General features: G+C 57.3%; 1 protein-coding gene across 1 annotated transcript in view; it reads left to right on the top strand.

The window, feature by feature from the left end:
• SORCS2 (sortilin related VPS10 domain containing receptor 2) overlaps window positions 1-13,350 on the top strand; it is a 499,376-nt gene that overhangs the window by 462,421 nt on the left and 23,605 nt on the right. The window contains exons 13-16 of the mRNA XM_061191944.1: window positions 1,758-1,849; window positions 2,776-2,883; window positions 11,681-11,801; window positions 12,662-12,795. Of these exons, the coding sequence (XP_061047927.1) occupies window positions 1,758-1,849; window positions 2,776-2,883; window positions 11,681-11,801; window positions 12,662-12,795 (455 nt within the window). The remainder of the gene's footprint in view (window positions 1-1,757; window positions 1,850-2,775; window positions 2,884-11,680; window positions 11,802-12,661; window positions 12,796-13,350) is intronic.

Genomic DNA, 13,350 nt, shown 5'->3' with positions numbered 1-13,350 from the left:
AAGGGCCTCTCATACAGAGCCCCAGTGACCAGAGAAGGGTTTGGATGTGATTCTAAGGGCCATGGGGGCCATTGGAAGGTTCTGGTGGGGCTAGGGGGTGTGGGGGTAATGGGATGTCAGGGCTGAGGTCTTGGCCTGGAGGCACCACCAGCTTTGCTGAAGTTCCCGTTCCTAAGAGGAAAGGCCTCTGCTCCGGGTCCTCCCCGAGTGCCTCCCGCTGGCTCTGGAAAAACAGACATTCAAACAAAGGAAGACTCAAGATAGAAGATCAGGGGGAAGATGCTAGTTAATAGTTGTGTGGGTGGGTGTGGTTTTTTTTTAAATGATTTCCCCGTTCCTGCTCGGTCATTGCTCTAGAACAGGGTCCCGGGGTGTGGGAGCTTTCGGGGCTCTTTCTGCCAGGGCAAGTGCAGATACAGCCACGTTTGGGTCAACATCTGCTTGGAGATGCACTTATTCCGGCCTCGCTCGGCACCAAGCTCTGCAGTCGCTGGCTCCCCGGCCCAGGAGGGGCCCCAGAGCCACAGGCACGAAGGCCTAGCCAGGCCCCTGTGCGGAGCGGCTGACACCCGTGAGCGCGCAGGCCCCGGCGAGGGGCTGTGGGTGTGGGGTCCTGGCTCCATCCCGTCTCCCCCTGAGTTTCCCTGCACCCCTGCTACAGAACCCACAGGCCCTGAGACGGTCAGACAGGGTGGGAGGTGAATGGGGCCCTGGCCCACTGCAGGTGGTCGTGATGGGGCCACTTCCTGTAGGCGAAGTACAGGGTTGCAGGGGACGTGGCAGAGGACACTGGTGCCCTTCTCTGTGTGGAGTCAAGACACAGGCTGGCCGTCTAGATATCTGCGTTCATGGAAGATCTAGAGGGGGTCGCCCGGTGTCCTGGCAAGACTAAAGAGCCACACCCGGCTCTGCCACCCGCCAGCTCTGAGGCCTTGGCTTGGCCCCCACAGCTCCAAGCGTCAGCTTGCTCATCTGTAAAATGGGTCCCCATCCCAGGGCTGTTTGCAGACAAGCGAGGCCACCAGAGGTATTTCCTCCTGCAAGAGCCCTGTCCAGGCCACTCGACCTTTTGTCCCCTGAGGACTTGGTGGAGATTCACTCATTCACTCATTCATTCATTCATCCCACACACACTCCCTGAGCACAGGCACCCCCAGCTGTGAGCTGAGGCATGTGCCGGGCCACAGAAAGGATTCAGAGGCAGGAACAGCCTTTGAGGAGCTCCCTGGCTGGAGGAAACAGTGACAAATTAGTGCAGTAAGTGCTGGGGCAGGGGGCCCAGAGATGCTCCCCACCCAACCTGGCATCAGGGAGGGCTTCCTGAAGGAGGTGGCAGATAGACTATCTTAATGTCAAATGGAGGTTTGCTTTTATTGGTGACCCTTACCCTAAATGCTTTTCTAAATTCCACTATTTCTCATCCTCACATGTCGGCCTTTTTGGTGCATGAGTTTTTCCTTTAGGCAGGACCACCTGCAGTGTTTATTTACATTTTTCTCTCTTGTCAATGGTCTAGAAATCGCCATCTGCATCCATTCATCCCACACGTACTGAGTCTGGGTGGTTGGGGGAGTATGGGGATGGCCTGGGGACACCTGAAGCCCTCAGACCAGCCCCGCCTCAGGGAACCGGACCCTGCTGCTGACCCCAGGCAGCGTGTCGGCAGTTCTGCCCCGCTGGAGAGCGACCCCAGACCCTGAACAACCTCCGACCCCTCAGGGTCCTGCCCTCAGACCCCCGTCCGCTGTCTTCTGCAGGTATTTGAGGAGGAACATCACATCCTCTACCTGGACCACGGCGGCGTGATCGTGGCCATCAAGGACACCTCCATCCCCTTGAAAATCCTCAAGTAAGGCTGTCGGGACCCAGCACTGGGTGCGGGGTGGTAGGGGCTCTTTCTCCCCACCTGGGAACCCCTCAGAACAGTTCCCAGTCCCCCCACCCAACAGCTGCTTCTGGCCAGGCCTGGAGAGGTGAGGAAATGGGGAATGATGACCCAGCATGGTCGGGTGGGCCAGAGGGAGGCCTGGGGCTGTGAGGAGGCCCCCACCCACCCCATCCTGGGGGAGCAAGGAGGGCTTCTCAGAGGAGGTGACTTTTATGCATGGACAGGAATTAGCTCAGTGGAGGAGGTGGGGTCAGAGAAGGAAGCCAGCAGCGTGTGCCCAGGTGAGAGTGGGGTTGGCATCAGCTTCAGACAGGTGAAGGTTTATTGTGGGGAAGTGAGGGCAGATGTGAACTCTGGACTTGGAAGGCAGAGCTGGGGGGGCTGCCAGGAAGCCAATATCACTTTAGTCTGAAAAAGATCTTTCTGCACTGCAGCTGGCTATACTGATATGCCTCACTGAGAGACAGTAAGCTCCCATCAATGACCTGGCAAACTCTGGGCTGGGCTCGGGCATTGGGTGGGGCTGACCTGGATGTTTCCAAGGCCTGGATAACTGCAATTCAAGGGGTACAAAGCAGCTTGGGACCCAGACCACACACCCAGGACTCCTTGACTGTGGTGTCACCAAGCAGATGTGGATGCCATCTACTGGTGGTGGGTGGCTGCTGTGACCTCCCAGGAGAGCGTGAGGTCAGGGATCCTGTTGTGACCGAGACACTGGATGGGCCCTGGGGTTGGCCACTGCTCCTGCCTATTTTCCCAGCCACCTCAGCTGGACAGCTCTGGTCCCTGGGCATGGGCAGGGCTGGGTCCAGTGAGGCAGCTCGTCCCGGACACAGGATGTGTTCCCACCTGCCCCGAGGTGGTGACTCCCCTTCTCTCGGCAGGTTCAGTGTGGACGAGGGCCTCACCTGGAGCACGCACAATTTCACCAGCACCTCCGTGTTTGTGGACGGGCTGCTGAGTGAGCCGGGGGACGAGACGCTGGTCATGACGTGAGTGCCCACGGGAGGTGGGCAGGCAGGTCAGAGCCGAACCCCAGGCGGGCCGTGGCGGAGGGCCACCGTGGTCCTTGCTGCTCTAGGCAGGTTCAACCCTGACCCCCAGCCTTCCTCCCCATCCTCCTCGCTTTGACCTCCATCTTCACACCTGCTTCCTTATCTCTTACCATCTACTGTTTCCTCTCATCCTCAGCCACTGGAAAGTGGCCACTCTGTCCCTAGTCAGGGACATTTGTCACCTGCCCAGGATCACCTGCTGGTGAGGGGTGGAACCAAGAGTCAAGGGTCAGCTCTGGATTACTGTCCATTTAACCTTTCAGATGTTGATGATGATGGTGGTGGTGGTGATGATGATAATGTGATGATGGTGAGGATGATGATGATGGGGATGATGGGGATGATGGTGATGATGATGATGGTGATGGTGATGATGGGGATGATGGTGATGATGATGGTGATGATGATGATGATGGTGATGATGATGATGATGATGGTGATGATGGGGATGATGATGATGATGATGGTGATGATGGTGATGATGGTGATAATGATGATAATGGTGATGGTGATGGTGATGATGGTGATGGTGATGATGATGATATGATGGTGATGATGATGGTGATGATGGTGATGATGATGATGATGGTGGTGACGATGATGGTGATGATGATGGTGATGATGATGATGATGATGGTGATGATGGGGATGATGGTGATGATGACGATGATGGTGATGATGATGGTGAGATGATGATGGTGAGGATGATGATGGTGGTGATGATGGTGATGATGGTGATAATGATGATAATGGTGATGGTGATGGTGATGATGGTGATGGTGATTATGATGATATGATGGTGATGATGATGATGGTGGTGATGATGATGGTGATGATGATGATGGTGAGGATGATGATGGTGTTGATGATGGTGATAGTGAAGGTGATGCTGATGGTGAGGATGATGTTGGTGGTGATGGTGATGGTGATGATGGTGGTGATGATGATGGTGATGATGGTGATGATGATGGTGATGATGGTGGTGATGATGGTGATAATGATGATAATGGTGATGATGATGGTGATGGTGGTGACGATGGTGGTGAGGATGATGTTGGTGGTGATGGTGATAATGATGATGATAATGGTGATGATGGTGGTGATGATGGTGGTGATGATGATGGTAATGATGGTGATGGTGAGGATGATGGTGGTGATGATGATGATGATGATGGTGGTGATGGTGGTGATGATGGTGGTGATGATGGTGGTGATGGTGGTGATGATGATGATGATGATGATGATGGTGATGATGGTGGTGATGGTGAGGATGATGGTGGTGATGATGATGATGATAATCGTGATGATGATGGTGATGGTGGTGGTGATGATGATGATGATGATGGTGGTGATGATGATGATGATGATGGTGATGATGATGATGGTGGTGATGATGATGGTGGTGATGATGATGGTGATGATGATGATGGTGGTGATGATGATGGTGATGATGGTGATGATGGTGGTGATGATGGTGGTGATGATGGTGATGATGGTGGTGATGATGATGGTGATGATGGTGGTGATGATGGTGATGATGGTGGTGATGATGATGATGATGGTGATGATGGTGGTGATGATGATGATGATGGTGATAATGATGATGATGGTGATGATGATGATGGTGGTGATTATGATGATAATGGTGGTGATGATGATGGTGGTGATGATGATGGTGATGATGGTGGTGATGATGATGGTGATGATGGTGATGATGATGGTGATGATGGTGATGATAATGGTGATGATGGTGGTGATGATGGTGGTGATGATGATGATGATGGTGATGATGGTGGTGATGATGATGATGATGGTGATGATGGTGGTGATGATGATGGTGATGATGGTGATGATGATGGTGATGATGGTGATGATAATGGTGATGATGGTGGTGATGATGGTGGTGATGATGATGATGATGGTGATGATGGTGGTGATGATGATGATGGTGAGGATGATGATGGTGTTGATGATGGTGATGATGGTGGTGATGCTGATGGTGAGGGTGATAATGGTAGTGATGATTATTGGCTATTGGCACCTGTGAAGAACTTGTAGGCACATGGCACAGAGAGGACCTAAGACCCAAATGGGCCAGTGAAGGGCAGATCCAGGCCTTGAACCCAGCCCCTTGACCCTGGCTTAGGTCAAGCGCATCCCTGTTCAGAGTGGCTCACAGCCCAGGAGCAGAGCCTGAGCAGGCGGGGATTGAAAAAGGCACACAGGGCTTGACTGTGCCCTGTGGCCCCACTGGGGAGACAAGGCGCTCACCCAGAAACCACGAAATGAGGGTCCGCCTTTGGAAGCCTCCTTCCTGGGTGATTCACCCGTCTAGGCACTTGTTCAGGCAGAGCTGATTCACAAGCCGGGGGGGGCCCGAGACTCTGCATTTCTAACAGCCCTGCCGATGCTGTGCATGCCTGGCTGCACTGGGTGCAGGAGATCGGGCCCTGTGCACTCTGCTTGGCTTTTATTGATGACGTCTGTACTGGGGAGAGCAGTGTCCCCCCAAATCCACGTCCACCCAGAACCTGTGGATGTGACCTTACTTGGGAACAGGGCCTTTGCTGACGTGCTTAGTTGAGATGAGGTCACACAGGAGGAGGGTGGGCCCTAATCCAATGATTCGTGTCTTATACGAAGAGGGTTAGGGTTAGATACACAGCGACAACGTCATGTGAAGACGGAGGCAGAGGCCGGGATGATGCGGCCACAGCCCAGGCATGCCTGGAGCCCCAGGAGCTGGAAGAGGCAGGAAGGAGCCTCCCCTGGGGCCTGCAGAGGAAGCCCGCTCTGTGAATACCCACATCGCAGATTTCTGGCCTCCAGAACTGTGAGGAGATACGTTTCCATTGTTTGAAGCACGAGTTTGTGGAAATGAGTTAAGATGGCCCCAGGAAGCCACCCAAGGCCCCATGACTCTTCCCCTCATGACAGCCCAATGTAGGCCAGGGCCACTGATGCTGGGAGGGGACCCGGCACTTTGGACACCTCGGTCTCTGGTTGGCCTCCCAAGTTACTTCCTCTCTCCCCCCAGCAGACTTTGAGGAAGCTTCCAGAGGGCAGGGCTGGGTCTGAGTCCCCAGCCCACGAAGGCTCCTGCTGTAGCAGTAGGGAGTGAAAACAAGTAAGAGGTTCCCTTGCTTGATCCCCGAGGATGGGGGAGGGGGCGGCGAGCTGCTTCCTTATATGGGGTGAGGGTAGAAGTGTGTCCTGGGGTCAGCCGGAGGGGTGGCTTAGGAGGTCTGCCCACCCCTTAGGTGGGGTTGTGTGCAGGGGGCATGTGCAGGACCCTGCTTTTGTTCCCGGCTCTTCAGAAGTGGCAGTTGCGTTTTTGTATCTTGTTGTCCATAATTTGCCCCAACTGGGCATACATGCAGTTATTTTTAGTCCCTTATAGTTTCTTTGTATTTTGTGGCTCAAGGAGACGTTTGTCCAGGTGCCAGCACTGCAGCAAAGGGTCCCAGGTCCCAGGTCCCAGCCTATCTCAAGGCCAGCCCTTCTCCAGTCATTCCAGCCTGGCCTGCCACGTGCCACCCTCTGTCTGGGCACCAGGGACCCCAAGGACCCACAGAGCTGGTGGCCCAGGCAGACAGATCAAATATAACCAAGAGTGACATGGTTCCTCGATAACGTGAAAGATGCTGATACAACAGGGCCAGCCAGCCGAGGGGCTGGGGGCTGAAGGGTCGCTTTTGGGGTGGGTGGTGATCAAGGAGTCTCGGAGCAGCTGACCTTTGAACCAGGACTGGGCCAGTGAGACCCAGGCCCAAGGACGAGCTGTGGGCACAGAAGGATTGATGCTTTTCCACGTGAGGATTTGAACTGTGCCCCAGCTCTGGCTCAGCCCTTCTGGAGCAGACGGGCCGGTTCCGTCCATTCCCAGTGGAGTGGCCGGGTGCCAGGACCCCTCACCCTGCCCGCTCGGCCTGGAGAGCATGCCCAGGTCTGTGTGCCCAGCTGGAGTCATTGCCTGGGAGTGAGTCCCTGGTGAGAGAACAACTCATGCCCTCCTGTCTGCCCTTCCAGCTCACGATGGCTTTCACGCCCCTGCCCCGGCCGGCTCCCCATCGCCTGTGAAGATCCAGGTCTTCACCCTTCTGAATGCCCCAGAGGGGCCACTCGGATAAGCCCCCAGGGGTGCCTGGCCCCCAGCCCGAGGCCTGAACTGGAAGGAAAGCGCCCAGTGTGGACATTAGCCCTCCAGGCCCGCCTCTGCCCTGGGGCTCCTGTGGGTGCTCATGTGAACGCCCCGTGCCAGGCTCCTCTGGCTGCCTGGGATGGGGGCCGGGAACACAGCTCTGGTAAGCTCCCCACCGCGGACCACCAGGGACCACGGCCGCCTGTGTGCCCACCGCCCAGGCTTCTGGGAACGGAAGATGGAGCAAAGGGACATGGAAACGGTAGTGCGGACTCCTTTCTCAGGACGTTTGAGACAGGAGAGCCCTCTAAGTTCCTGCCAGACCTAAATCCGGCTTCAGTGACCCCTCCAGGGGGCCTCCCCTGCCACCAGGACTGAGGCAGCCTGGCATCCTCCCTACATCTTTCCCAGTATGGCCTCTTGCAACAAGTTCTGTAATGAAGCTTTATTGAGCACATACTATATGTTATGGGTCCATTTTTTTTACGTTATCTCATTTTATTCTCATAGGAAATCTCCAGGGAGGATTTATTCCCCCTTCTTCTAGAAGTAGTAAAAATCTCAATAATTCTGCACCGAGGGAGTGGTGGGAAAGGGGGACCCCTCACATCAGCTCTGCATGGCTCCTGGAGAGCCAGAGCTGGAAGGGGGACCCAGAGGCTGTCCTATAAAAACTGGGTCAGGAATCATCACCTTTCTAATTCCCTAAACGTCCCACTTGTGTTTCTCCCTGGACACCTAGTTCCTCTCCTCCCTGGCCCTGGAATGAGTTAAATCCTTCAGGACGTCACACATCTATGCTCCCCTCGTGCTCTTGGAGGCTTCGGTCTGGGGTGGGCTGGGGAGGGAGGAAGACTCCCGCCTGGGCCGATGCAGGGCTCTCTGTGGTGTGGCGGCCGGGCTCAGCCTGGACCCTCTGCTGGTTGACCAGTTTTCCAGGACCAGAGTCCACGGAGCAGTAGGGAAGGGTCAGAAACACCAGGGGAGATGGCTGGCCCGTGCTGGTTTTGCAGAAGTTGAACAAGTCGGGTCTGAGGCCTCAGCTTCCCCAGCTGAGAAATGGGAGCACTTTCTACCCCAGGGCATTGACCTAGGAGCTTCAGGACGTCAAGCCCTTTGTCACCGCATCAGTGCTGGGTTTGGCCCCAGAAACAGCCCGGTTTTCAGCACTCATCAACAGATGGGGCATTTTATTCCTGGAACACTCTTGGCAGAATTCAGAGCCAGATGCTATAACCTCAAGTTTTTTTTGAAAAAGCATCGGAACTGTTCCTACAGGCCTCCTACTTCACTGTGCCACATCATCAGACCACTTTCAAATTCCAGTTGACACAGAAATAATTCCAACTCTGAAAGAGGGAACATACTGGCATGTTAGAATAAAGGTGCGTCTCTCCAGACTGCTGGCGGTGCTGCCACTCAGACCTAGCATCCTCTCCACTCCCCCTCCTTCCCTTCCTGTCTCTCTCCTTCTCTCCCTCTCCCTGTGTCTCTCTGTCTCTCCCTCCCTTCCCCATCCTCTGTCTCTCTGCCTCTCTCTCTCTATCCCCCGCTGTCCTATTTCCTGCACAGTTGAGAGCATTTCCCCAGATGGTTCTTTACCCAAATCTGCCCAAAGGTCACGTCCAAGCTGACCGTAGTCACCTTTGGGGATGTTTCCCTCAGCTTGGATCACCCTTGCTTACCCTCCCGTCCCCACCGGTGCAGCCTCAGAGGGGTGAGGGCCCCCCAGGCCCTGGGGGGGATAGTGGGGCTCCCAGATCCTCCCCGGGCTGCACTAGGGGAGGGGAGTGAGCTCTTTGAAGGGCGTGGGGCTCCTCCTTAACCTGCAGAGGCTGGCCCACATTTTCCTTATGAATCGTGAAGCAATAAATAGCCTCCCTCTGGCATCTCCTTCCTAAAACTCAGAATCAGCCGGATGACAGATATTTCTCGAAGTATCAGCTGAGCTTTTGGGCTTCGTAAAAGGCAGGACTTCAAAGACACGGAGGGGATTAGTTAGATCAAGCAAGCCAGCCTCTTTTCAGGGACTTCCCCGGCGGGGCCTGTGCCGCCAGCCCGGGAGGCTGCGCGGTGGTCACGCTCGGGCCAGTGCGTGTTTCCCGGGCAAAGCATCCCAGCCCCGTGGTCGCCAACCCGGGGACCGACCCTGGCTCCCCCGGTAGGTGGGCCACTGCCGTGCCATCCTGAGGGGGTCCCTGGCCTCAGTCTCCTCGTCCGTAAGGTGGGAATGTTAACAGTACGTTCCGCACGGGGTTGGTGAGGAGGAGAGGATGGAAGGTCGAGCGTGTAGCAGGTACAGAGTACAGGCCAGCAGTTCCTGCTGTTGTCACCTCCATCATAACGTGGCTTCCAGAAGAGCAAGAGACGCAGCTCAGGCTGTGTTAGGGCCCGGAAATTGTCCCTTAGAGACGTCCCTTCAGGGAGCTAAGACCCTCTCGTTCTCAGTATTCAACCCAGCAGGCTTTGCTTGGGAGAAGGGGACACTGTGACAAAGAAAATCCCCACGTGGTGACACTCTCAGGGAGAGGGCTGTCCGTGTCAGGATGGGAGTCGGGACAGAGGACCGGCACAACACCTTCACACCTTCACGGCCACGGTCACCACCATCCGGGCCTCCTACGACCTCGCCATCGGAAACAGCACCTGCGGGCGCAGCTGGACCCGGCGGAGGAGAAGCAGGTCGTTCGGTCCTTGCTGGGCCACGTCCATCAGCATCAGGAGAGGCCCCAGGCTGAGAAACAGCGGCGGGGGCTCCAACTTGCACCTCGGGCAGGAGAAAAGCAGAATGGACTATTCACAACCAAACACGAGCGGGCGAGAGGCCAGGGCTGGAAGGAGGAGCATAGGGTGTCTCCAGACACCAGGGCTGCCGGCGATCGGGGAGGGAGAGTGATCTCAGAGCCCAGGACGGGAGGACGGAGAGGCGGGCCACAGAGGCAGGTCAAGGCCGAGACGGAGGGAGGCTCCGGGGCTGCTAGGATCAGAGGAGGCCCCTGCAGAGGCTCGGGGTCTTGTCTGTAAAATAAAGATCATGGTATCTGCTTCGGGGGACTGTTCTGGGCAGTAGAGGGAATGTGTGTGCACGTGGGAAAGTGTGAGCATGCGTGTGCACGGGTGTATGTGCACAAGTGAGTGTGTGTTGCGCATATGTGTGTATAAGTCTCCTGCTAAGTGCCAAGCATCCTACACAAACCATTGCTAATCCACCATCGATCCTGAAAGGCCAGTGTTATTGTCCCCATTTTAAAGCCAAGGAAACTGAGGTACAGAGAAGAATGGACCTGCCCAAGGTCACAGACATAGTAAATGGGTATCAGCCCAGGCCTACCTGGCTCAGAGGTGCCCTATGGAGCCAAAACTCCTCTTCAAATGTCAGCCTCAGACATTCAGAGCCAGCCATCATGTCCCCCAGAAAACACTCCAAGAGCCTTCCCAACTACTCTCCTAGAACGGGGTTTGCACCCTTTCAGACCATGACTGGCTTCCCCCAAGTATCCGGCTCCTGTCGGTGTGCACGGAAGGGGACCAAGACCAGAGTGGGTGCTTCACCTCCTCCATCCAGATGCTTGACCTCTGATAATATGGCCTGGGTACTATAGGGTGGACTAGAGAAGGACCAGAGAAGTACAGGCTGGTCCCCTCTTCTGTGGTGGTATTTGGAGCCCAGGTGTGAGGTGTTGGGAGGATCAGGTGGAAATCCCTTCAGCAGCAGCCTTCCCAGAGAGCGAGGGATCTGGGTACATGGTAGGCAGCTCAACAAATGCCTGCCGAGGGAGAAGAAATGGCACAAACAAGCTGTGTGACCTTGAGCAAGTTACTCAACCTCTCTGTGCCTCAGTTTTCCTTTCTGTAGAGTGGGCTGTGGTGAGGATTAGACCAGATAGCCTATGCGGGGCTCCCAGCACACTGCCCGGGCTCCGTAGAGGACTGGCCTCTGCAGAGCCCCCATGGTGCTCTGTCCCCTGCTTCTTCCACCCGCCGAGGCCGGGGCCACGCAGCAAGGACCACACTGAGATCCTTTCCACCCCGCCGCTCTGAGCCGGTGTGATGACTCGTTACTTCTCTTTGGATTGTCGGTTCTGCTTGGGGTGAAAAGGCTGTGGCCCAGCTAGGCGGAGCCGGCTTTCTGCAGCGCAGGCCTCCTGGAGTGGTCAGGTGGGAAGAAAGGCGAGGAGAAGCCAGAGAGCACAGGACGCAGACACCCGACCACAGATCATTCTGCAAAACAATTCTGCAGGGACTAGCATGGGGGCTGTGGGCGGGTCCAGGCTCCTGACCCTACCGTGCCGGCTTCCTCGTCCATCGGGGGGCCAGGTGGGATGACCCCCACCAACACCATCAACGAGCCATAGATTACATGTGAGGACTGCGGGAATACTAACGCCGACGCCCAAATGCTCGTGGCCAGCCGGGCCCAGGGCAGGTGCCTGGTCCCAGGGCAGCCCAGCGGGGGCAGGGGAGGGACCGCGGGGCCCGCTGCGCAGGTGGGAACAGAGGCCCGCAGGGGAAGCGGTGGGCGCCTGGGGGGCAGGCCAGACTAAGGTGGTTTCCCGCCCCTCCCCCCGCCCCCTCCCCCCCCCCCCCCCCCAGCGTCTTCGGCCACATCAGCTTCCGCTCGGACTGGGAGCTGGTCAAGGTGGATTTCCGGCCCTGGTTCTCCAGGCAGTGCAGCGAGGAAGACTACAGCTCCTGGGACCTCACCAACCTGCAGGTGGGCCTGGACGCAGGCTGGGGGTGGGCACCACGCAGGGCCCCCTCTGCCAGACAGAGTCCCCGTCCCGCGGGACCGAGGGCCTCCCTCAGATGCCCAGCCCTCCTTCGGGGTGCTCTGACCCCCGCTGGGGCCTGGGGCTGCCTGGGCCAGAGTCTGCAGTCACACTCAGGGGAACAGGTGCACGGGGCCCCAGCCAGCCTGCAGGCAGGCGTGCTCGGGGTCCAGGAGTTTTCAGATCGAGGGACGGTAACAGGGCATGTGTATCATATATTAGTAACACCCCAGTGGGTCTGGGGCAGACCCACCCCATAATCTCAAACACATACATGTTTCTACAGCAAAGTGTGTCATATTCACACGGAGAGGAATTAATGAGGACTCGAAATGGCCTCCCAGTGCAGTTCAGAGCAGGTGGTGTGGCCACAGGACAGGATTTCAGAGCGAGGGGGGCTCTGGAATTGCTGGGGGGACCCTGCACCACGGCTCCCATTCACACAGGTGTGGCCTCTTCTGATCATTGGCTGAGGACCTACTGTGTGTCCTGGAGGCTGCGGCTCACCCCAGCTGCACAGGGCCCGCCTGGCACCCTCAGGCCTGAGGAGTGAATGCAAGGGGCCTCTTCCAGCAGCGCTGCCACCCCTCAGGGCCCAGACGGAGCCTGTGCACAGCGGGAGCTCAGTGAATGCTAGGGCGGGTGGGATGGGAGCCAGGCTGCCCTAGGCTGGCCTCAGGCACGCACACCCCTCCCCCGGGCCCCGGTTTCCCGGCCCCTACGGCTGGCCGGCGAGTGAGGAACCGGCAGCAGGAGGGGTGGGAGCCGATGCAGAGTGGCCCCTCACCCTGGCCTTCCTGCACAGGGCGACCGCTGCGTCCTGGGCCAGCAGAGGAGTTTCCGGAGGAGGAAGCCTACGTCCTGGTGCATCAAGGGTCGGAGCTTCACGGCGGCGCTCACGGCCCGCGTGTGCCAGTGCCGCGACTCGGACTTCCTCTGGTGAGGGTCCCGCTCTGCCACGGGCCCCTGGGGCTGCCTGAGTAGCCTGGTGACCCGGCAGCCGCTGTCCCCGCAGGTGATGCCGGGGTGGGGGGGTCTCAGGAGTCACACTCCGTCACTTCCCCCTTACTCTGTGCCTTAGGACCCAGCCACTGGGTCCAGCCCGCATTAAAGAACTCGTGGGCCTCGTTCCAAAACCAGAGCACATGGCACTGCTCACAGGTGGGAGGGGAAACTGAGGAACAGGGAGGACATCCCAGGGGCCGGCTGTACCACCCAGCGCCTTCTCTGTCCAGAGACTCTGCCGAAAGCCCCCTGACCACTCCCCTGCCTCCGCTCAAGGACTCCCGTGGCCGCCTGCTGCCCACAGGAGGATGTCCGAGCTCTGGAACCTGCCTCCCTCCCCAGCCGTCCTCACCCCTCTCCATCAGCCACCTTCACCACTGTCTCCCTGCACCAGTGTTGAAGGGGCCGGTCCCTGCCTGCAGTGCCCTTCCCCCCCTCTTCCCCTGACTGCCTCTTGATCTTCCATTGAGATTCAGCCCACCTCCTCCA

The sequence above is a fragment of the Eubalaena glacialis genome, chromosome 5, assembly GCF_028564815.1.
Source record: "Eubalaena glacialis isolate mEubGla1 chromosome 5, mEubGla1.1.hap2.+ XY, whole genome shotgun sequence".
NCBI classification, from domain to species: Eukaryota; Metazoa; Chordata; class Mammalia; order Artiodactyla; family Balaenidae; genus Eubalaena; species Eubalaena glacialis.
This window is presented reverse-complemented; position numbering and strand designations above follow the sequence as displayed.